Raw genomic sequence first — 24068 nt, 5'->3', positions numbered from 1 at the left:
ACGTCGTCGGAGTACTTAGACGCCGCCCTCGCACGCTGACGTCAGTTCTTGTACATAGCTTTCCGCGCCGGGAGCGCAGAGCCATACAAGAGACCGACACTGGTGCCAAAAAATCTAGGGCCCTGAAAAGGATAGCCTCAACTCTAGATGTCAGTTCGCAGAACGGGGAGGATGGGTGGGTCGGTGAGGAATCTAACTAACTAATGTTTCTTACAGATACATTGTTACCGAAGGTAAGTAACTTGTTTATCTGAAAGAAACACGTTAGTTAGATTCCTCACCTTAGAATAGATACCCAAGCAATACCAACCCCGGTGGTGGGTCTGCGAACCTAGATCACACCAGAAAGTCCTGGAGGACAGAACGGCCAAAGAAGCCATCCCTCCGGACTTGACTGTCTAGGCAATAATGCCTGGCAAACGTGTGACAGATGTCCTGCAAAGGGACTCCCCGTCCCAAAGCAGTAGTAGCCACTGTGGCCCGAGTAGAATGGGCTCGCAGCCCAACAGGAGGGTCCTTTTTTGCCAAGGAATAACAGATTTTTATACACAAAACGACCCACCGGGAGATGGTCCGTTTGTGCACAGCTTTCCCCTTCTTAGCACCCACGTAGCCAACGAAAAGCTGGTCGTCCACCCGGAACTGTTTTGTGCGGTCCAAATAAAAGGAGAGCGCACGTTTTGGGTTCAGACGGTGGAGCCGCTCTTCCTCTTTGGAAGGATGCGGAGGCGGAAAGAAGGTGGGCAAGGTGACAGATTGCCCAAGATGAAAGGGGGTCACCACTTTCGGTAGAAAGGAAGGACGAGGCCGAAGGACAACCTTGTCCGGATGAACAGATAGAAAATGAGGCTTGGACGATAGAGCCTGGAGCTCACTCACCCGTCTAGCCGAGGTGATGGCTACCAGGAAAGCAGTCTTAAGAGTCAGAAGACGAAGAGGACAATTGTGAAGAGGCTCAAAGGGAGCGCACATCAGAAATGTTAAGACAAGAATCAAGTCCCACTGAGGCATTACGAAAGGGACAGGAGGGAACGTGTGAGTAATGCCTTTAAGAAAGCGTGAAACTACAGGGGACTTGAAAAGAGAAGGCTGATCAGGAAGCCGTAAGAAGGCAGAGATGGCAGCAAGATAACCTTTCAGGGTGCCCAGGGCAGAGCCCTGCTGGGCCAAAGAAAGAAGAAAGAGGAGAACCTCAGAAAGAGGGGCGGAAAGGGGATCCACAGCCTTTGCTGTGCACCATGCCACAAATTTGTTCCACCGGCAGGCGTATACCGTCTTTGTGGAGGGACGCCTGGCTGCCAGAATGATATCACAGACTTCAGGAGGCAAGTCAAATGGCATCAACTGCCGCCGCTCAATCTCCACGCATGGAGGTGGAGGCTGGACAGGTTCGGGTGGAGGACCGTCCCCTGCTGCTGCGACAGACGATCCTCCCGAAGGGGCAGACGTATCGGAGGATCGGTCAACATACTGAGTAGCTCGGGATACCAGTACCTTCGTGCCCAATCCGGAGCCACCAAGATGACTTGGGCCCGGTCGTGCCCGATCTTCTTCAGCACTCTGGGCAGAAGTGGTATAGGTGGAAAGGCGTACAACAGACTGCAACTCCACTCGCGACGAAAAGCGTCGCCGAGCGAGTGCCGCCTTGGAAATTCCAACGTGCAGAACTGCTGACATTGCGCGTTCTCGTCGGTGGCGAATAGATCTAACCAAGGCTCTCCCCACTGCTGAAAGAGGCCGTGCGCCACCTCTGAGTTCAGACGCCATTCGTGATCCATCATGCACCGGCGGCTAAGTTCATCTGCTCTGGCGTTCAGAGAGCCCGCCAGATGTTGAACCACTAGGGTGACGCCCTGGTGTTCCAGCCATGTCCAGAGGCGCAGAGCCTCCTGACAAAGGGTCCATGACCCCACCCCGCCCTGTTTGTTGCAATACCACATGGCGGTGGTGTTGTCCGTGAACACCTGCACGACACTTCCCCGGACAGAGGGAAGGAAGGCTTTCAGTGCAAGTCGGATCGCTCTCAGCTCCAACAAGTTGATGTGGAGGCGAGACTCCGCCGGAGACCAGAGGCCTCTGATCTCCGCCTCTCCCATATGGCCACCCCATCCCAGGAGGGACGCATCCGTCACTACGACATGCTCCGGTAGGGGTAGGGAGAGGCTCTTGCCCGTGACCCAATCGCGGTCCGTGAGCCACCACTGCAACTGCTGTGCAGTGCCCTCCGAGATCAAGACATGGTCGGACAGTTTGCCGTGATGCTGGGCCCACTGAAACTTCAGGTCCCACTGCAGAGCCTGCATGCGCCGCCTGGCGTGATGCACTAGTAGGATGCAGGAGGCCATCAGCCCCAGAAGCCGCAACACTAGCCAGACCGAAACCCAGGATAGAGGCCGAAAGATGGGAATCAGGGCCTGTATATCCCGGACCCGCTGTTCCGGTGGATAAACCCGGAACTGCGCCGAATCGAGAACCGCACCGATGAAGAGGAGCTTCTGAGAGGGGCTCAGGTGTGACTTCGGCACGTTGATGGAAAACCCCAGCAAATGCAGGAGATCCGCCGTAGTCTGGAGGTGGGAGACGACTGCCTGGGGCGAGCCCGCCTTCAACAATCAGTCGTCGAGATAGGGGAAGACTGGAACCCCTGATCTGCGCAGATGAGCTGCGACCACGGCCATCACTTTCGTGAACACCCGAGGGGCACTGGTAAGGCCGAAGGGGAGCACGGTGAACTGAAAGTGCTCCTGACCCACCGTGAACCGCAGGTAACGCCGGTGGGCCGGCAGGACGGGGATGTGGAAATATGCGTCCTGCAAGTCCAACGCTACCATCCAGTCTCCAGGGTCTAGGGCAGCTAGAACCTGAGCCAAAGTCAACATTTTGAACCGTTCCTTCCGGAGGAAGGCATTGACGTTCCTGAGGTCCAAGATAGGGCGTAGGCCCTCTTTGCCCTTCTTGGGAACCAGAAAGTAGTGGGAATAACAACCACAAACTACTTCTGGGCTCGGAACGCGCTCGATGGCCTCTTTGGCCAAGAGGGCCGAAACTTCCTCTTGCAGAAGATTCAAACGATCCTCCGAGATACGATGGTGCTGCGGTGGCATGGCTGGAGGGGTCGTCTCGAAGGGGAGGGAGTAGCCCCTTCGGACGATCTGCAGCACCCACCTGTCCGAAGTGATGGTACGCCAGTGGAGCAGGTGATGGCGAACCCTGCCTCCCACTGGCGAGGAATGGGCCTGAAAGCTCAGACTAGGAAGGCTTTGAGGCGGATGCTGCCGGGGTGGATGTGGACTGACCGCGTTGTCCTTCAGTACCGCCTCGGCGGAAACCACGTCCGCGACCGCGTGCAGGCTGGTTCTGCGGCCGGTGGCTAGGCGGACGTGTGGAGGTGCCCCTTCCTTGGCCACGAAAGGAGCAAAAAGCGGAAGTTTGTGGCCGCGGGGCCGAGAGGCCCAAGGACTTGGGCGTAGCCCGGGAGTCCTTGAAGCGAGCCAGCGCACTGTCCGCTTTCTCACCAAAAAGGCGAGTGCCATCAAAAGGCATGTCCATGAGAGTGCTCTGGACATCCCCTGAAAAGGACGTGGACCGCAGCCAGGCGTGACGTCGAAGCGCCACTGTGGTAGAAATCGCCCTACCCAGCGAGTCCGTAGTGTTGAGTCCACATCAGATTGCATGGCGCGCTGCATCTCTCCCATCGGCCAGAGCTGAGGAAAGTTGTGCCCGGGCCTCCTCCGGGCACCGGGGCATCACGTCCTCCACCGTATCCCACAGAGAGTGGGAATAACGGTCCATGAGACAGGCGGTGTTCAAAGACCGCAGGCCCAAACTGAGCGAGGAGAACAGCTTCTTACCGAACAGTTCCAGTCTCTTGGAATCCCGGTCCGGAGGAGCGGACGGGAAGGAGGATTGGGAGGTAGAAGGCTGGATAACGAGACTCTCGGGGGTGGGGTGTTGGGACAGAAAACTGGGGTCGCCCGGAGCAGGGCGGTGGCGCCTGGCAACGTTCCTATCCACAGGAGGGACTGTGGAGGGCTTGGACCAGGTGCCCTGCAGAACGTCAATGAGGGCCTCATTGAATTGCAGCAGAGGCTCAGTGGAGCTTGCTGTAGACTGAAGCACCTCAGTGAGGATGTTAGTCCTCACAGCCACGGCAGGCAGCTCAAGCCCAAGGGCTGCGGCCGCCTTGCGCAGCACCACAGAAAAAGCCACAGTCGGAGGAGAGATGAATCCAGTGTCCGGTGAGGTATCCAAACCACTGGCCTCCCCCAGTTCATCTGCCCAGTCCTGCGAAAGTTGGCCCTGAATGGCCAGAGGGTCCACGGACCCCTCCCAGTCGCCCCCATCATCCGATTCCTGGTAAACAGGAGGAATGATCGGAGCCGGACGATAGACAAAATGTGTCTCTAGCGGCGTTGGATGCGGCGTCGAGCGGCGCCGCACCGGCGTCGGGTCCGGACTGGGGCTGAACCGGGGATCGACGTCGACCGGAGTCGGCATCGGAGGTGGCACCGGTGTCGACGCCGGCGGAGGAGGCGTGACGAGGTCGACTGGCATCGACGGGGGCCCAGGCCTGGGCCTCACAGGGACCTGCGGCGTCTGGGCCGGAGCCTCCAACGGCGCCGGGGCCTGAGCCGCCGGCGCGCAAGGTCGCCCAGTCGAGTCCGCGGGGCCCGAAGGCGCGCCAGCGGGCGTCGACGGCGGGGCCAGGCTCCTCATGGCCGAGAGGAAGGCACTGACCTCCGCCGGCGTCGCGTCAGTCCCAGGGACCGGCGGGTATGGGGACGTGCGCGGCGCCTGCGGCTCCGACGGAGCCGCGGGGTGGGACCACCCTGACCCTCGGCCGAGTCGCGCGACCGGCGAGGGGAGTCCGAAGAGCGGTGTCGTCTCTAGGAATTCTTGGAGCGCTTTGACTTACCCGAAGACTTCGAGCCAGACGAGCGATGATGTTGACTGCGGCTCCGCGACCGATCCTTGGACCTCCTCCTGGACCGGGATCGAGAGGGGTGCGGAGCCGAGTGGCAAAGCTCGAGAAGCTTACGGGACCACTCCCGCCTAGCTTTCGAGGTCAGGGCCATACAATCGGAACACGACTCCGCGTCGTAGTTGGGCCCCAAACAGTACAGGCACCGGCGGTGATGATCGTTCACCGACATCAGTCGGTGACAGTCGTCACAGGCCTTGAGACCAGGCATCCTACCGGCACCAGAGTCGATAGAGTGACCAAAAAGAGTCAAAATATTTAGTCAAAAAATGACTAAAAGGGGTAGCTCTCCCGGATCGGCGCTTACTGGCGCGGAAAAAAGAAGAACTGATGTCAGCGCGCGAGGGCGGCGTCTAAGTACTCCGACGACGTCATTCCGGCGCACGACGCCAATGACGGACGCGGAGCCGCAGACGACGCCTAGCGACACACAAGGGGTATTGCTACAAAAATCTTCCGGATCCAGTCTGACGCCTGGGGATATTCTAAGGTGAGGAATCTAACTAACGTGTTTCTTTCAGATAGAGTGAACAGCCGACATTTGTTTCACCCCATGTGGCAAATGAAGCCGGGGCTTTCTCAAGGCTATTTATAATTTTCCAGTAACGCAATTTATCAGCGTTAAAAATGAACATTTTCATGAAAGATTGCACAACATTGTTAAAAACATTCAAATTTCGAAATGAGTCGGTATAGATTCTCATCTGGTCACCGGATGAATCCTTCCCTAATCCAAACTATCTCCTCCAATACGCATAGATTTACTAGACTTGGGGCCATATGTAGGTAAATTACATTTACCGATTCTTAAATACCGAATTTTACCGATTCGGTATTTATGAATCGGTAAATGTAATGTAGGTAAAAAAATACCGATTCTGGAGGCCCATAGGAATGAATGGGAAGCCAGTTGCCATTACCGAATCGGTAAATACCGAATCGGTAATGGGGGAGGCATCATCATGGGTGGCAGGGTGTCACATTGCACCCCTGATTCGTCCATGTGTGCACATGTGGCGCACATACATGCCCTAAGGGCATGTATGTCTGCCACATTGCACACTTCAAAGTGCACAAAAATGCTTTTTTACACCTATTCGTCATTTACCACCAACTTTTAGTTGGTGGTAAATAACGAATCCCCACACCCACGACACACTCCCCCTACATCTCATTTCAGGATTCGGTATTTACCGAATCGGTAAAATTACCGATTCGGTCATTTTACCGATTCGGTAAATTACCGAATCCAGAAATGATCCCCCTACATAGCAAAAGCCTAAATACCGGTCGGTAACGGTATATTTACCGAAAATCGGCCGTCACCGACCGGTATTCGGCTTCCTACATATGGCCCTTAATCACATAGGGGTAATCCAAAACAACCTTAAACAAGTCACCCTTATACAAGAACCACACACAACCCCCACGAAGCACCATCTCAAATACATACTGCTAAATTGCACTTCCGCCTCAAGACATGGAGACAATTTAGCTGACCTCATACTCACACAGGAACCTGACCTTCTAATTCTGATGAAACCTGGTTAACTGAATCTTCTACGCCCATACTCGATATACTGGTACCCCCAAACCATGAGATCATCAGACTAGATAGAAGCGATAAGCCAGGGGGCGGTATTGCCTTCGTACACCGGAACAATCTCTCAGTGAATCGTTCCCAATCTCCAATATTCCCCTATTGTGAATACCTATGCTTAGACATCACAAGCAATAGGAAACCAGTTTGCTCTCTGCACACTATCATCCACCAGGCGACACCTCACCTTCGAACATCTAATGGACATTGTTTCTACTAACACCGGTCAACATAACACCCAAATATTTCTCGGAGACCTCAATTTCCACTGGAATGACCCTAAGGATCCAGCGGTCAATAGCCTCAAAACCTTCCTTTCGGACCTTGACCTCACCCAAATCTGTAACAGCTCCACACATGATAAAGGGTCAATCCTAGATTTAGTGATCTCTAAGGCCGAATCCATTCATCTTGATTCAATCATCCTATGTGATTGGTCTGACCATCACATCATCACATTGACATCAACGAAACAGTAAAACTAAACTCTGTTCAACCCACAAGAACTAAAATATGTAAAAGGGATCTGAAAAATATTGAGGCTAACATACTCACAACCTCCAGCTCCAACATCCTTCTTCCCCCAGTAGGATGATCCGATGTTCAAGATCTTACCAATCACTACTTTCACTCCATGAACATGGTATTAGACGAAGTCACCCCCCTACAGCCGAAGAGAGTCTCAATAAAAGACTCAAAACCCTAGTAGGATGGTAGACTCAAAGAGGACAGACGATCCCTCAGACTACTAGAACAAAGATGGAGATCAGCTCCATCCGCCAACCACCTCAAGTTACTAAGAATGAAGAGAAATGCCTATTACAGAAAGATCAGACGATCAAAAACATTTCAGCTATCAATTAGCTCAAGCCAAGAATCGTCCCAAAAAACTATTCGATCTAATCAAAAGACAATTGAAGGATGCACCTCTACCCCCCAACGCTCACTTAGGCCCACCATCCAATTGCAAAGCATTTGCCTCCTTCTTCACGCTGAAGACCGAAAATGTAAAGAAGGACTTACTTAATGATCTAATAACACATAGTGTCACACACAGTGTCTCTTCAGAATCCCTCCTAGGAATCTCACCCCGGAGTTCACCAAAGTTCGACCTCAAAAACAATGCATGCTGGTCCTCCTTCAATACTTATACCGAAGAGACTATATTCAACATGCTCATGACGTTGAATCCTGCCAATCACTTCACAGATCCTCTTCCCGCAAACTGCATAAAAGACTTAACCCCATTGCTACTGCTTCTTTGAACCAAGATAATAAATAGCTCTCTCTTTCAAGGAATCATACCTGAAATCCTTAAATCTGGTCAGGAATCTCCTATCCTAAAGAAGCCAACGATTGACCCCGCGGATCTAAACAATTACCACCCAATACCCAACATTTCCACCCAAGCCAAACTCTTAGAAAAATGCGTACTCACGCAGCTTGGCAAACACATAGACAATTTCAACCTTCTCAACCAATACCAATCCAGCTTCCGGGCAGGACATAGCACTGAATCAGTCATGACCCACATAATATATGACGCGCTACAAATCCTTGACCAAAATGGAGCCTGTTTGCTAATCCTGCTCGACCTTTCCTCGGCTTTTGATACCGTCAAGCACGACAATCTGCTAGACCTTCTGAAACACAGAATGGGACTATCTGTGTCCGTTCTAGACTGGTTCACCTCATTCCTCCAAAATCGTTCGCAAAGATTCAAGGTTGATCACTCCCTGTCCAAACCCGTCCCTGTCACTTTAGGAGTCCCACAAGGATTATCCCTCTCCTACACTTTTCAATTTATTCATGGAACCACTCACCAAAATCCTTAACTCCTCTAAGGTACAGTATCATATGTACACAGATGATACACAACTATACTTAAAGATACATTCCCTAGAAGACATCAGATCTCTTAATTCAATGCTAGAAAAAACTCAGACTTGATTGGCCGAAAGCCACCTAAAACTAAACACCCTCAAAATGGAATTCCTCTTAATCGCTCCTCCCTCCAAAGTAACCATAATTCAAGACTGGCTGAAACACCTAACAGCACTCAACTGCCAACCTCTTTTTATTGAATCAGCGAAATCGCTGGGAGTAACTTCGGACATAAATCTAGATATGCAAAAATACATCAACGCAACAAAAGGTGCAAACTTTCAGATCAACACCTTGAGAAAACTAAAACACTTCCTGCCCGAAAAGGACTTCAAACAGGCAATTCAAGCACTAGTTATTCCAAGAGTGGAATATTGGAGTGTCTCTCTTTGCGGCCTTCCCAGATACTCAACAGCCCTCCAAGAGCTTCAATCAACGCAGCAGCCAGACTCATTACCGGCTCCAAAAAAAACTCTCACATCTCCCCAGACCTCAGATCCCTTAACTGGCTCCCCTTCGAAGCCAGAATTCATCTAAAAATTGCATCCCTGATGCATAGAGCTATTCATCATAACAGTCCCAGCTATGTAGCTCAGAAATTGATGCTCTCATGTGGTAACAGATCTTCTATAAGTGCCAGTAACCTTTTATTGAAACCACAAAAATTCAATAAGAAGAAAACATACAACCGTACCTTCTCAGGGATGGCGCCCAGGATCTGGAATGCATTGCCCTCTAAAACAAGACTAAATCCTTCTATTGCATCTTTTAAAAAAGAAGTGAAATCTCTTCTCATGACTAAATTCACTTGAGCCAGGCTTATATGTGTCTATACGACTCTGGATTTGTATGGAACTCTATGCCTGTTACGATTTGCCTATATACCTATCCGACCCTGGATTTTTATGGAACTCTATGTTAGTTACAATTTGCCTATGTATCTCCTATATTTACTTTGTAAAGCGCTCTGATACCCACAAGGTTTTTTTTCGCACTATATAGAACCTTCAAAATAAATAAATAAAATAAATAAGGAGGAAAGTTGGCACTCTAATAAATACATTAGTGGATTTCTGCCTAATATGGGACTGCGTGGTTAAAGATAAGACCAAAATTGGCCTTTCATCAGAGACATAAAGCTTACTGTGTGGTGCTCAGTTCACGGAGGTCTTATTAGATGGAAATATTGTGACTTTTACCACCTATGTTCCTGCCCAGTGCACACAACAGAAGCTCAGGGAAGAGTAGGGCCAGGTGGTAAAACATCATACCATACCGGATATTAGCCTGACCGCCTATTGTTGACCCACGGCTGGCTAACTGAAGATAGACCGCAACCAAATTTAATAAATGCTGAAAAGAAGCGTTCACAAGCTACTGCTGCTCAACCATAGAGAAAACTTTACAATGGTAAACACCAGCATGCCACCCAGTTAAGGTCTATTCAGAAATCATTAAACAGTTCTCAGGGTTTATCTGGGCAAACACAAATGAACCAAAACACGTGAATGAACCCTGACATGTTGCTGAAGGCAAAAGTTCTTCCTTCGGGCCATTTCTGGGTGTTCCACGTTCTCAAGGGTCGTTTGTTAGGGGCATTCATAGGCACACCATTAGTTGAACACTTCGATTTTGTTTTAATTATTCACTGGTAAATCTCACGCTATCACACTTTCATTTAAAATACAGGCACCTTTATTTGATTTCTTTTTTAGCTATGATAGAAGTCTAACATCTTTCATTCAAAGAAGAGTCATGGAGCAGATGGCGCATATCTGAACATATTTTAGAAACTCTCGAAGAACTTTCGATATGAAAATGTAGCCGTCAATTGTCCTTTCATGCTTTAAAGACAATGTTCAATTTTTATACAGAAACAAGGCGATAGCTTTCTGACCATCAAAGTCCTCTATACTAATTTCTGATTAAATATGGACATGTTCGGGGCGTGACCAAGATGGCGGCCGGAGCAGACATGCTCTAGAGAGCTGTGCTGTCCGCCCATCAATGATCCTGTGAAAAATGTCTGTCCAGTGAAAAAACGTCTACTCGAGGTATTATCGGGGAGAGGTAAACAAAGGCGAGCATCTGGGGGCCCCCGATTGTGGCGCTTCCCTGGAGAGCTGATATGCAACAACTCGGCCGAGTCGCTGGGAGATGCCAGGCCTTGGACCGAGCTGGCAGGCGGTGGACAGGTGTCAGGGGTGTGCCAAGAGGAGCGGTGCTGCCCCACAGCCATCTCCCTTTAGATGGAGGGAACTACGCCATGAGCTCTTGAGGTGTGAGAGGCCTAAACCAGCGAGGGAAGCTGGGACCGCGAGTGGCAGTGACTCAGCCTCCGAGGTACGGTAGCAGGCGTGCAGCACGGCCTAGCAAGAGAGGGCACTTACCGGCGTGACTTGGACCTGTCGGGCCTGCGGTGGGAACCCCCTCTGCATAAGGAAAAGCACAGAAGGGGGAAAAGGAAAATAAGGAGAAAAAAGGAAGCGACTGGCCGAGGCCTTGGGTGGTTGCAGGCCGCCTGCGATACACAGAGGTTGCTGTGTCGCAAGACCTGAACCGTGGGGGCGCCTAACTGCGTGATGCTGTTTTGATCACTCTACGGTGGAGCCTGCGGTCCCTGAGGGGGTGACTGGCTGGAGGCTTGAGTAGAGGCAGACCCATCTGCGGGACACGGAGGCTGATGTATGTCACAGCATTGACAGGCAGGGTGCCGGATGGCGTGACATGGACCTGCGGCTCTGCCACGAGTCGCTGTGACAAAGGCCACAAACCCTGTAAGAGATCTGCGGAGACCTCGAACGGCGGCCGATATCAAAGATACAATAGGTTGCACGGCGAAGCCTCCTCCCCCCTCTCTGGATCTCCCCCCTTCGATAAGTGAGGAGATGGCTCTGTGTGCCTCTGCAAGAGGCAGGTGAGACGGAGAGCCCTGAGGGGTGAGCGTGGTACGAAGGGGCTGGATCGGTGAGGTGCACCAGGAGATTGAGTGGCGGTGCGCTCGCCTGCGAGTTGGTGAGGCTGGTAAGTGGCAAGGCCTGCAGGGGAGGAACACCTGTCTGGACGGCACAAGCCAGCCGGATCTGATCCCCACAGACTGAGAGCCCCCCCACCCCACAGAGGTCCCACAGTGCGGGGGAGCAGCAAAAAAGCAGAGGGCCCCGGTGGGGTAGAGGCCCGTACGGGGACCAGGTGGTGGGGCACGCTCATCATAACCTGGAACAGTGCTGGGTGCCGGTCTGGGACCCGGCCAAAGTACGTCCGGGCAGGCCATTGGAGGTTTGGGCAAGGACGGCGGGACCTTACCATGAGAGGTGACGACCCTGCCCAGTGGACAGACGTATATGCACACAAAAGCGCCAGAGCTGTCACAGCGAGAAAACACGCTTGTCAGTCACTAGCCGGCAGGGCCTGACTGGAAACCACATCTCCCCTGCCCGGAACCCACATCTCCCCTGCCCATTGGGAAGACACACATGCACACACAAGTACTGGAGGTGTTGTTGAACCCTGGCAGTGAGACAACACGTCTGTGAGGCGTCACCAGTAAGGCCCAACCAGAACTTGCATCCCCCCGACCAAGGTGCAGTTGCTCCAAACGTGCCGAAATGGGGAAGGACAGACTGCAGAGAGGAGCACAGCAAACAGAAATGGATCAATATACGGCACAAGGGGGAACATCGAAAGCGGACACTGCACGAGAGCCGCCAACGGGAGACAACAGTGTGCAACAGGTCCCCACAGGAGCTCAAAAACTTGCAGCAATAGAAGCCTCCAGCACAGCAGTGCAAGCCAAGACTGACGCTGTATGATTGGATGTCTGGCTGCTACAGGTTGACCTCCGCGCCGTTGCAGAACGTTCCTTAGTCACGGAAAAGAATGTTGCAGAACAGAGTGAGGTCTCCAAATTGAAGACGACTCTAACCGAACTAACTGCTAAGACGGCTACATTGGAGAGCTGCACAGAGGACGCAGAGGGTGCTCCAGAAGGAGCAACCTCCGTCTTGTCGAGTTCCCGGAGCGAGTAGAGGGTAAGAACCCGGAATGCTTCTGCAAGAAAGGGGTAAAGGAGGCATTACCTAGGGTGGAACTTTGCAAAATCTTTGTGATCGAAAGGGCACACAGAGCCCTTGCGCTGCCCCCCCTTCGGGAGCCCAGTTTTGTCACTTATTGCAAAGGTTCTCAATTACAGAGACTGAGATAGCATCCTGAAAGCAGCGTGTCGAGAGGGAGACCCCACTTTTGACAATCAAGTGATCCGAATCTTTCCAGACTACACACGCCTGGTGCAACAACAGAGAGCATCGTAACGAGGCGTAAAATAAAAACTCAGGACGATGGACCTGCAATACATGCTCCTATACCCAGCTAAGCTAAAAGTTATACACGGCGACAGGGCTCACTTCTTCACAATGCCAGAAGATGTGTGGGACTAGCTGGAGGTGCAGGGAGAGGAGAGGAATATGCGGCAAAGAGGCTTGATCCCCGACAACTGCTGGTCCTAAGAGATCCGGAAAAAGCAGCAACCGTAGCGGATGATCTCAAAAAGCCTTGCGCTCTGCCAAAGCGGGTGGTAGTGCGTCAAGATGGATCTCTACAACTGACACACACAGAGTCGGGTACTAAAGATAGACAATCCCTCAGACTTGACCCGAAGGCTAAAAAGGCTCAGCATGAGGCAGCCATAGCGTTGGTGGAAGTAGTCACAGCGTCAAGCTCTGAGGCCAGTACCGGGGACATAATAGAGGACACCCCCGAACAAGATGACCCCTGATGCTCTCTCTAAACTGAGATCAGATCTGTTTGAGGGAGAAGTCTGCAGCAGAATCGGATGGAGGGTGTGATAACTGGCATGAGAGCCTGCAACACGATTAGCAGGAGTCCAGATGGAAGGCCCATGAATGTGTTTTGAACTAAGTAGGGATTGTGATGGACAACTGAAAGAAAGGGGCAGACAACCCCCCCTCTCCATTTCCGCTCTCTTTCGCCCACTCTCTTTTTTACACTTCTCTCGTTCCAGTCTATTCTTATTAACTTTCTCACCCCTCCTTCTTTTTTTTGCTTCAGGGTCTGTGTTTAACCCTTACAACTGATACCTTTATAGCACGTGAAACGAGTGTGGCGGATGAGTGAGTGATTGTATGATTGGGAGTGTGTGAGAACCGGAACGGGGGAAGGGCAATGGTGTGCACCAAACTGAACTGGTTTAGAGTATACATTGGATGCTTGGCTACGTAGTAGGTATTGGTACAGTTGAGAGAGTGGCAGATTGTGCAACTGTCGACAGTTGATATGTATGTCATATATGATTCTTTTTGTAGGAACTGTTGGACATATAATGATGGTTTTGTTCTACTTTGGGGAATGGGAGGGTGGGTGGGTACAGGGGGAGTTGAAAAAGACATGGGAATACACGTATTATGTTATGCAGTGTTTCCCGAGAAGCGGAACATATTAAAAGTTATAGCTTTGTTTTCCTTGTTTATCTTTTTGTTTTAGGCTTCAGTGAGTCGTGGCTGAGACTGGGACGGAAATAGAGGGTGGGTGGGATGCAGTTGGTTATAATCTACGAAAGAATGATACAGTTTAGATTTGTAACATGGAATGTGAGAGGGCTCAACTCATTCATGAAACGGTACAGAATCCAGACGTACCTGCGAAAACAGGGTATACAGGTAGCAATGCTGTAGGAGACCCACCTGATAGATTCTGAGATGCAGAAGCTACATAGGAAGTGGAGGGGGCAATTATTTTGATGTTCTTACTCTACATGTGCAAGGAGGGTAACAACTTGGGTAGCTCCGTAGGTTCCATTTCAAGTACATGACTAAACAGCATACATTGAAGGGAGATATGTGATAGTGCATGGGGTGCTGGATGGTACATACATGGGGATACCATTACTATAGGTCAGGGAATTTAAATGAGTGCTGAATGGTTGCCTTGACAAGCACCCTCCGAGGCTGCATACTAAACCAAATATGACCACTGCTTTGCTGGGGGTAGAGTTGCCTGCGCTGTGTTGACATCTGGCGTGAATCTCATCCTCATATACGGGGATATACTTGCTACGCAGCGGCACATGAGGTCGCTAACAGACTGGACCGTTTTTTACTCTCAGAGGAGGCCGCAATACAGGTGCGGCTACTGGGGCGTTTCATATCAGACCATGCTTCAGTTCTCCTGGACTGGGGACCCAGGCCTACGCGGCCGCGGGTCCCACTTTGGCGCCTATACCCAGAGACACCCTGAGACGCAACATTTCCAGAAGAGCTTCAAGTGGCAGTTGCGGGTTTCTTTGGCACAAACTAGAAGACTGTGAATAGCAGAAAGGAGTGGGACGCATTCTAAGTTGTAACCCGGGGAGAATGTCTCTCGAATAGGAGGGATGAAGTGGAAATTAGAGAGGGAATTGACTGAAGCAGAAAGTGAGTTAGTCCTGGTGCAACATGGGGAGCGAAGATCGGAAATGCGAGACAACTCTCTCCTAAAGGCGCCACGCCGGGTTAGACAGGTGTGGGATAGACTGGACAGTTTTGCTAGACATAAGTACAATCAGTTGCTCAATAGGGAGGGAGACAAGTCTGGGAGATTGCTGGCATGGCTACTCAAGCATGAGCGGCCCCTCCTATTATACTGTCACTTAAACACCCGGGGGGCACTACTGCTAGCACACTAGCTGAAATAAATGCCACGATGTGCACACATCTAGGAGAGGTTTATCGGGTACACTCGGGAACAGGCCGCCCCACTGGTGGGGGATTTTTCTCAGGTGTATCCCTGCCCTGCCTGAGGAACAAGCAGCAGGTCTAGATGCGGAAATTCTGTTAGAGGACCTGCAGGAAGCAGCACAAAGTATGGCTCACTGTAAGTCCCCAGGTCCAGAGGGGATACCGGTGGAATTTTATCAGACTTTCGTCGACCTACTGCTCTCTCGCCTGCTGGAAACCCTGAACGAAGTTAATTGGTCCCAAAACCAGGTATGGATGCCAGCCAGCCAGGCTCATACAGACCCCTAGCTATGTTAAATGTCAACACTAAGCTCCTTGATAAAGTTTTGGCAGTGCGCATCGGTAAGGTGGTGACCTTGCTGGTCCACGAAGATCAGTGTGGGTTCATGCCAAGGAGAGGAACACATATGAAAATACGGTGCCGCTGTCATGTATTACAATCAGCAGCAGACAGTGAGATGCGAGCGGCGGCATTCGCCTTAGACATCGAGAAGGCGTTCCATACCCTACGCTGGGAATACTTATGGGAATTTGTACGGAGGATGGGGTTGGGCAAAGAATATGTGTCCTGGATCTGCTTACTTTATCACCAACCAAATGCCCGGGTACGAAATGGCAGGCTAATATCGGAGGCATTCCCATGGAGAAGGGCACACGACAGGAATGTCCACTTTCGCAGCTCCTATTTGCCTTGGCAATGGAGCCATTGCTAATTAAGCTACGACATAGGGTAGCCCCATAGATGGCCGCACTCATGTAATTTCGTTATATGCGGATGATGCGTTACTATATATCCATCAGCCAGAAAAAGCGATCCCCCAGCTCCGAGACAAATTGACTTTCTTTGGGTCGGCGTTGGGCCTATACATGAACTGCCAGAACATGGTTGTCTTTACACCAGCAGCTTTATCGAAGGAGCTAGAATCAGGCCTTCAGAAGATCGGATTTAACTGGGAGAGTAGTAATTTCCGTTATCTAGGCATACAAGTGGCTCATTGGCCAGAAGCACAGTATGCATTAAATGTATGAAAAGTTGTTGACAGCCTCAAAGAATCAATAAGATTTTGGAATAGGCTCCCTCTGTCTGCCATTGGCAGGGTGGCCATGGTAAGGATGGTGATGCTGCCGAGATGCCTCTACGCACTCCAAAACTCATTCTGCAGAATACCGAAGGCCACATTCGAATCTCTAAATAGTCTTTTAATCTCACAAGTATGGGCTAGAGGACAGAGCAGAGTATAACTGGATGTCCTCAAACTTGATAAAGAATCGGATCAGAGCGGCTGCGGCGGTGTCTGTGGAGGCTTACATTAAGCACTGTCTGCTGAGAGTGCTTCCAATCCCAAAGAAAAGGGCAAGCATAAGACATAAATTATTACTTTTGGGCCTGATCATGACAAAGCGTCAAATTGCAATTCACTGGATTCATAATGCACCCCCTGCTATCGATAAATGGAGGGCAGATATGCAGGATTGGGCAGTGGCTGAAGAATGTCGTCTGAAAATGGTATGCAAAGATGAAAATGCAGAGCGAGATTTGGACGAATGGAGGTGTATGCTAGAGGCGCTTCACCTAACTGCTGGTCAGTCTGAAGACGCGGAAAGCACAGCAGAGACACCAGATACTACATAATCTGCGTAGGGTAAAGATAACAAAAATGCTCCCTATCTTACCCCTGCACATACACATAGGCAAACGTTAAGGGATGATAACATTGACAGGGCCTCCACTTCGCTTAAAGCTAACCCTCTAGGCACCTAACAGCAGAGCCCAAAAGAGTAAACAATTTTTGTTTCTCTTGCTCATGATGGAACCTGTAACCAGTCGCTGCCCCCCCCCCCACCTCCCCCAAGTCTTCCTTCTACTTTTCTTTATATGATTAGGATACTGTCGTTTTTAATTTCCTTTTATTTATTTAGCTGTAGTTTTTGATAGTCTTGAGCAATAAACAGTTGCACACAGGAATCTGAGTTAGACAGACACCGGAGCACAGCCACGGACAGTCAGGTGCTCATGGAAATGTAACAGCTCAACGTATCGTACATAAATGTTAAGCCAAAATCTTCTATGTTAGCAAACAGTTGGTTCTCTGTCAGGTGCCCCACAAGACTTACCTTTGCTTGTGAAGCAATTCCGCAGAGACGACAAGAGCGCCCGCCCCTGTACCAACCTGACCCCCCCTTGGACAGAGAACCCAACAGGGATGAGATGGACGCAAGGATGGGAGCCAAATAAGGACGTAGAGCGATGGTGAGTGGAATGGAGCTTGCAGGATATCCCGGGGCAGCTGGAAAACAAAACAATAACTGGATTGGTAAGCTACCCCCAGGCTAGTCTAGAATATCCCTAAAACACACACAACCGTTCTTATGCCGGGACTCACCAGTGCTTCTGTATAACATGGTCTTCAGCCATCCGTGTAGTTCCAAATGAAATCCAAGAATCTAGGAGAGACTCTCCTGCTCAATGTCTTGAGAACAAAGGGCAAGAGGTATAACACAGTGATTCAGCAGAAGCCCTAACTGCAACCAAAGGATAGCGCTCCTGCGTGGCTTCCCAAAATAAACAAGTAATGCACTCCTGCGCGGCTCCCCAAAATAAACAAGTAATGCGCTCCTGCGCCGCTTTCCCAAAAGAAACCACAGTAAGCGCTCCTGTGCTGCTTTCCCAAAAAAACAATATTAAAGCGCTCCTGAGCGGCCCCCCCAAAATGAAATACGAGTAAAGCGCTCCTGCGCTGCTCACCCAAATAAAATGCGAGTAAAAGCGCTCCTGCGCTGCTCACCCTAATGAAATGTGAGTAAGGCGCTCCTGCGCTGCTCACCCAAAGAACCACAGTTAAAGCGCTGCTGCGCTGCTTTCCCAAAGACCAAATGCAAAAGCTGTAGCATTCCAGCGATGATACCAGAGTCAAGTACGAGAGCGCTCCTGCGCGAGAAACACCAACACCACAGATACCTTCGTGTCGGCAGCAACCAGGAACACTCCTCCGTCGCTGAAGCCTCGGAAGAATTCAAAGCACAGAGCCGGCGGGAAACGCGGTGATAAGGCGTTTCCCCCGGAAGTGCTTCCGTGACCCGCCTGTGGCAGGAAAGAACTAGACCGGGGCTCAGCTTCCACCCGGAAGTGAGAATCCCGGCAGTGTTGTGCGTGCTTCGCGGGATGTCGGGAAACGGCAAACGCCGAGAACCCGACAGAACCCCCTCCCAAAAGAAGCCCCCCACCGAACCCCCCAGGACCTCAGAAGGGGCAAGCAGGGCGAGGGCTCAGGGGGTGACTGAGATGAAAAGCTTGGACCAGAACGGGAGCATGGCGCACATGGGACAAGTCCACTAGATAGAGAAGCTTACCTCGCACACGGCGAGACCCCAAAATGGCCCTGACCTCATATTCAACATGGCCCGCCACCATCACAGGTGAAGGAGGAGAGGGAATCGGGTTGTCAGAGCGGACCGCCCGCAGAAGGGAAACATGGAATACAGGGTGGATCCGCATGTGCGATGGGAGCGAGAGCCTCATGGCCACAGGGTTAACCACCTTCTCGATGGCAAAAGGACCCACAAAACGGGGCAATAGTTTCTTGGGACCATGCACATTGAGGTGCCGAATAGAAAGCCACACTCTGTTGCCCACACTGTATTCAGGCTCCTTCTGTCTGTGAGCGTCCGCATGCGCCTTGTAGGCATCCTTCGCTTTGGCCAATTCAAAACGCGCCTGCTGCCAGAGTCTATGTAGAGTCTCATGATAGGCACGTACCGTAGGCAACTGGCAACTGGCTGTCCCGGGGGACTTCCCAAGCAGAGGTGCGAAGGTGACGGCCGTGGAGACAAAAGAAGGGGGACATGCCAATGGACGAATGCTTGCTGTTGTTGTACGCGTATTCTGCCAACCATAGTACCTCAGACCATTCCTTCTCCACCATCAGCAGCAGACATCGGAGATACTGTTCCATTGTGTGGTTTGTTCTCTCGGCCTGACCATCGGTCTGGGGATGGTACGCTGAGGATAAACGTTCTTCCATCTCGAGGAGCCTGCATACTTCTTTCCAGAAACGGGATACGAATTGCGAACCTCTGTCCGTTATGACCACCGATGGAATGCCATGGAGGCGAACCACCTCGTGCACGAAAACTAAGGCCAGGTCCTTAGCCGTGGGCACTTTCAACAAGGGTACGAAGTGCGCCATCTTGGAGAGGTGGTCGACTATGGTGAGAACCGTGGTGTGTCCGGTCTTGGTGATGGGAAGATCAACCACGAAATCCATGGAGACGGTGTGCCAGGGAAACGGCGGCACCGGAATGGGACGCAGCAGACCAACAGACGGCTCAGAGCTGTTCTTGCCTAACAGACAGATGGTACAGTTCGTCACATGCGTTCTTGTGTCGGACACCAGTGTTGGCCACCAAAACTGTCTTTGTACTAGTTCGAGTGTCTTGTGATAGCCAGGATGACCGGAGAGGACATGATCATGGCACATACGGACTGCTCTTTGTTGACTGGGTACCCCAGGTAAGCACAACCGTTCTCCTTTAAACAGCAATCCGTCCACACAAGTCACCTCGTTGTTATCTTCAGCCAGGACTACTGGATCAGACCGCTTCACGTCCAGTTTCACTTGAGTCAGGAAGTCTGTAGATGTAATAACGCCCTGGAAATGTTTTTCGGATATTATGGGAACCGGCTCGGGCTTTTCGGCAGTCTCGTCATGGTCGTCCAGCCGTGAAAGGGCATCTGCTTTGGCGTTGTCCTTTCCAGGTCGGAACGTGATCACGAAGTTATATTCATTAAAGAATAAGGTCCATCGCAACTGTCGGGCTGTGAGGGCACGGGCTGAACGCAGGAACTGGAGGTTCCGATGGTCAGTGTAGATGGTCACTGTGTGTTTGGCGTCCTTCAAGAAATGGCGCCATTCCTTGAACGCCGTTTTGATGGCTAGCAGCTCCCGGTCAGACACGGTGTAGTTGCGTTCCGCTGGTTGTAGTTTTTTGGAATAAAAGGCCACCGGATGTAGTTGTCCTGTGTCGGTGCTTCGTTGGGATAACACGCCCCCTATAGCGTCCTTCGAGGCGTCTGCTTCCACTATGAAGGGCTGCTCAGTATCAGGATGCACCAGCACGGGGGCTATGGTGAAACGTCTTTTTAGTTCTTGGAAGGCCCTCTCAGCGTTCTGATCCCACCCGAATGGTACACCTTTTCGTAACAAGCGTGTTATGGGAGCCACCAGTGCGGAGAAGCCTGTGATGAACCTGCGGTAGTAGTTGGCAAAGCCTAGGAACCGCTGAACCCCTTTTACGGATTCCGGAGAAGGCCAAGACAAGATGGCTTCTACCTTTTTGTTGTCCATGTGGATGCCTCCCGGAGTAATAACGTGCCCCAGGAACTCCACAGAGGTGACATGAAAGACACTCTTCTCCAGTTTGACGTATAAACGATGTCTTCCTAGCTGTTGGAGGACAGAACGCACGTGCTGCACGTGTTCTGCGATGTTTCGAGAATATATCAGAATATCGTCTATATAGACAATACAGAAGACATCTATAAAGTCCCTCAACACCTCGTCGATGAAGTACTGGAAAGCTGCGGGGGCGTTAAAGAGTCCGAAAGGCATAACCTGGTATTCGAACAGACCGAACTTCGTCCGGAAGGCGGTCTTCCATTCGTCCCCCTTCCGGACTCTGACTAGATGGTAAGCACCCCGCAGGTCGAGTTTGCTGTACACTGAGGCGTCTTGTACTTGATCCAGTAGATTGGAGATCAACGGTAGAGGGTACCGGTTTTTCACTGTGATGGCGTTCATCGCCCGAAAGTCTATGCAGGTCCTCAGATCGCCTTCCTTCTTCGACACGAAGAAAAGAGGAGAGGAAACCGGAGACCTGGAATGGCGAATAAACCCGTTGTCCAGATACTCGTCCAAATAGGATCGAAGGTGGATGTTCTCCTTTTCTGTGAGAGAATAAATTCTGCTGCATGGCAACGTGGAGCCAGGGATCAAATCTATGCGGCAGTCAAACGACCGGTGTGGTGGTAGTGTATTGGCTCCCTTTTTATCGAACACCTCCGCCAGATCCTGATATTCCTCTGGTATGGTTGTGTGGGAAACCAACCCCATGCCATCAACTAGTAGTGATCTCGATTGTACTGAGCCAGCCCCCAGACGATTGTCCCTCGTATAACAGGTTTCACAGCAGTATTCTGAATCCAGGTGGATTATTCTGGCCGCCCAATCGATTCGGGGATTGTGCTTCACCAACCACGGCAACCCCAATATAACCTTGAATTGCGGAGCGTCGATGACATCAAAACTGATAGACTCAGCATGGTGGTTGGCAAGAAGCATAGACATCTTTTCGGTTTGATGTCTGATTGGGCCAGAAGTCAAGTCTGTTCCATCAACAGCCTTGACTGCTTCGGGTTGTTCTTTTGCCACGGTTTGTATGCCCAAGGCACTTGAATAACTGGTGTCAATGAAGCTGCCTGTCGCACCGGAATCCAGCATGGCGGTTACCAACCAGGTTCTGCCCGCCTGATTCTGTAAGGATACTTCGATGCCTACATGATGACTGCCATCGAATACTGCGGGGATCGCTGAGGTGTGATACGAAGAACCCAGAGGACGGATCCCCTTGTCTACTGGGTTGTCTCGTTTCCCATCTGATCGCCTTTTGTGATGGGCAACGCAAACGGCCGTCTACCCCTTGGTTTAGAGGGTTTCACTGGACACTCCCTGACGTAGTGTCCGCTTTTCCCACAATACAGACATTGGTTCTGCTTCCTCCTCTTTTCTCGCTCGTGAGCGGTCAACGGCCCTCTTATGCCCCCGATCTGCATGGGTTCCGAAACCTCGCCCTGGGGAGAGGATTCGTCCTTTGTTTTTTCAACGCTCTTGTCTCCAAAGGATAAGAAACGGTTTTCACTGCTCTTCCCTTTCTCAGTCTTTCTTTCCTGTAGACGGAAGTTCATCTTCACCACCAAGTCGATGAAAGGACCTAGTTCCTCAGGCGGGTTGGGTAACTGTGCGATGAGATCCTTCAGGTCATCACGTAATCCTCGATAGAAGACTGACACCTTCTTGTCCTCCGGCCAATTGGCCTCGATAACTAGCCGGCTGAAACGGGTGATGTAATGCAGGAGATCTTGGCTGCCTTGTTTTAAGTTAAGCAACTCGTTATCAGCGGCCTGCACAAAGGTGTGGCGAGCGAACATCCGCCGCATGGCTTCTTTAAATGTCGGCAAGTGGTGGAGCATGGGATCGTCGTTTTCCACAAAGGAAATGGACCACTGAGCGGCGTCACCTCCCATGTATGATAATATGTAGGCGACCTTGGAGGCATCATCGGGAAAAGCCGTGTTTCTGGCCATGAAATGTAGGTGACATTGATGGATGAATATCCCATACTTAGTACTATCGCCGTAGAAGCGTTCAGGTGGTGCCAGTTGAACAGGATGGGGTGTTATGACTTGAATAGCGGAGCTCTGATTTGTAGCTGCGGGGGCCCCCCCAAAGGTGAAAGTAGGCGGTCTCAACAATCCTTCTTGTATGACTCTGGAGCTAGGGGTAGTGCCCCAAGGACTGGTAACCCCGGATGCCATGTGACTCTGGATGGACGTTATATCATGGCGTAGACTGAGGTTCTCGGCTTGCATGGCAGCCAGCATGACTGCTATGTCCGGCAAGGTGACTTCCGGGTCGCCCATGTCGTCTGGGTGGAATAGTAAACGTGGGCTTTGAATTCTGTCAGGTGCCCCACAAGACTTACCTTTGCTTGTGAAGCAATTCCGCAGAGACGACAAGAGCGCCCGCCCCTGTACCAACCTGACTCCCCTTGGACAGAGAACCCAACAGGGATGAGATGGACGCAAGGATGGGAGCCAAATAAGGACGTAGAGCGGTGGTGAGTGGAATGGAGCTTGCAGGATATCCCGGGGCAGCTGGAAAACAAAACAATAACCGGATTGGTAAGCTACCCCCAGGCTAGTCTAGAATATCCCTAAAACACACACAACCGTTCTTATGCCGGGACTCACCAGTGCTTCTGTATAACATGGTCTTCAGCCATCCGTGTAGTCCCAAATGAAATCCAAGAACCTAGGAGAGACTCTCCTGCTCAATGTCTTGAGAACAAAGGGCAAGAGGTATAACACAGTGATTCAGCAGAAGCCTTAACTGCAACCAAAGGATAGCGCTCCTGCGTGGCTTCCCAAAATAAACAAGTAATGCGCTCCTGCGCGGCTCCCCAAATAAACAAGTAATGCGCTCCTGCACCGCTTTCCCAAAAGAAACCCCAGTAAGCGCTCCTGTGCTGCTTTCCCAAAAAACCAATATTAAAGCGCTCCTGCGCGCCCCCCCCCAAAATGAAATACGAGTAAAGCGCTCCTGCGCTGCTCACCCAAATAAAATGCGAGTAAAACCGCTCCTGCGCTGCTCACCCTAATGAAATGCGAGTAAGGCGCTCCTGCGCTGCTCACCCAAAGAACCACAGTTAAAGCGCTGCTGCGCTGCTTTCCCAAAGACCAAATGCAAAAGCTGTAGCACTCCAGCGATGATACCAGAGTCCAGTACGAGAGCGCTCCTGCGCGAGAAACACCAACACCACAGATACCTTCGTGTCGGCAGCAACCAGGAACACTCCTCCGTCGCTGAAGCCTCGGAAGAATTCAAAGCACAGAGCCGGCGGGAAAAGCGGTGATAAGGCGTTTCCCCCGGAAGTGCTTCCGTGACCCGCCTGTGGCAGGAAAGAACTAGACCGGGGCTCAGCTTCCACCCGGAAGTGAGAATCCCGGCAGTGTTGTGCGTGCTTCGCGGGATGTCGGGAAACGGCAAACGCCGAGAACCCGACACTCTCTAACTGCATGCATGGCATTCTGTGAGAC

General features: G+C 51.2%; 1 protein-coding gene across 3 annotated transcripts in view; it reads right to left on the bottom strand.

Moving 5' to 3' along the window:
* The window catches only part of LOC146809839 (uncharacterized), a 226834-nt gene that overhangs the window by 5484 nt on the left and 197282 nt on the right, over window positions 1-24068 (bottom strand). Inside the window, exon 6 of one of the 3 annotated variants that reach the window (XM_085616702.1) lies at window positions 17312-17484. The exons of the other annotated variants lie outside the window; for them this stretch is intronic. Within the exon in view, the coding sequence (XP_085472828.1) occupies window positions 17312-17484 (173 nt within the window). The remainder of the gene's footprint in view (window positions 1-17311; window positions 17485-24068) is intronic. 3 annotated transcript variants of the gene reach the window in all.

Source organism: Triturus cristatus, chromosome 7 (assembly GCF_964204655.1).
Source record: "Triturus cristatus chromosome 7, aTriCri1.1, whole genome shotgun sequence".
NCBI lineage: Eukaryota > Metazoa > Chordata > Amphibia > Caudata > Salamandridae > Triturus > Triturus cristatus.
The sequence above is the reverse complement of the archived record's forward strand: the minus strand, read 5'-3'. Positions and strand labels throughout refer to the sequence as shown.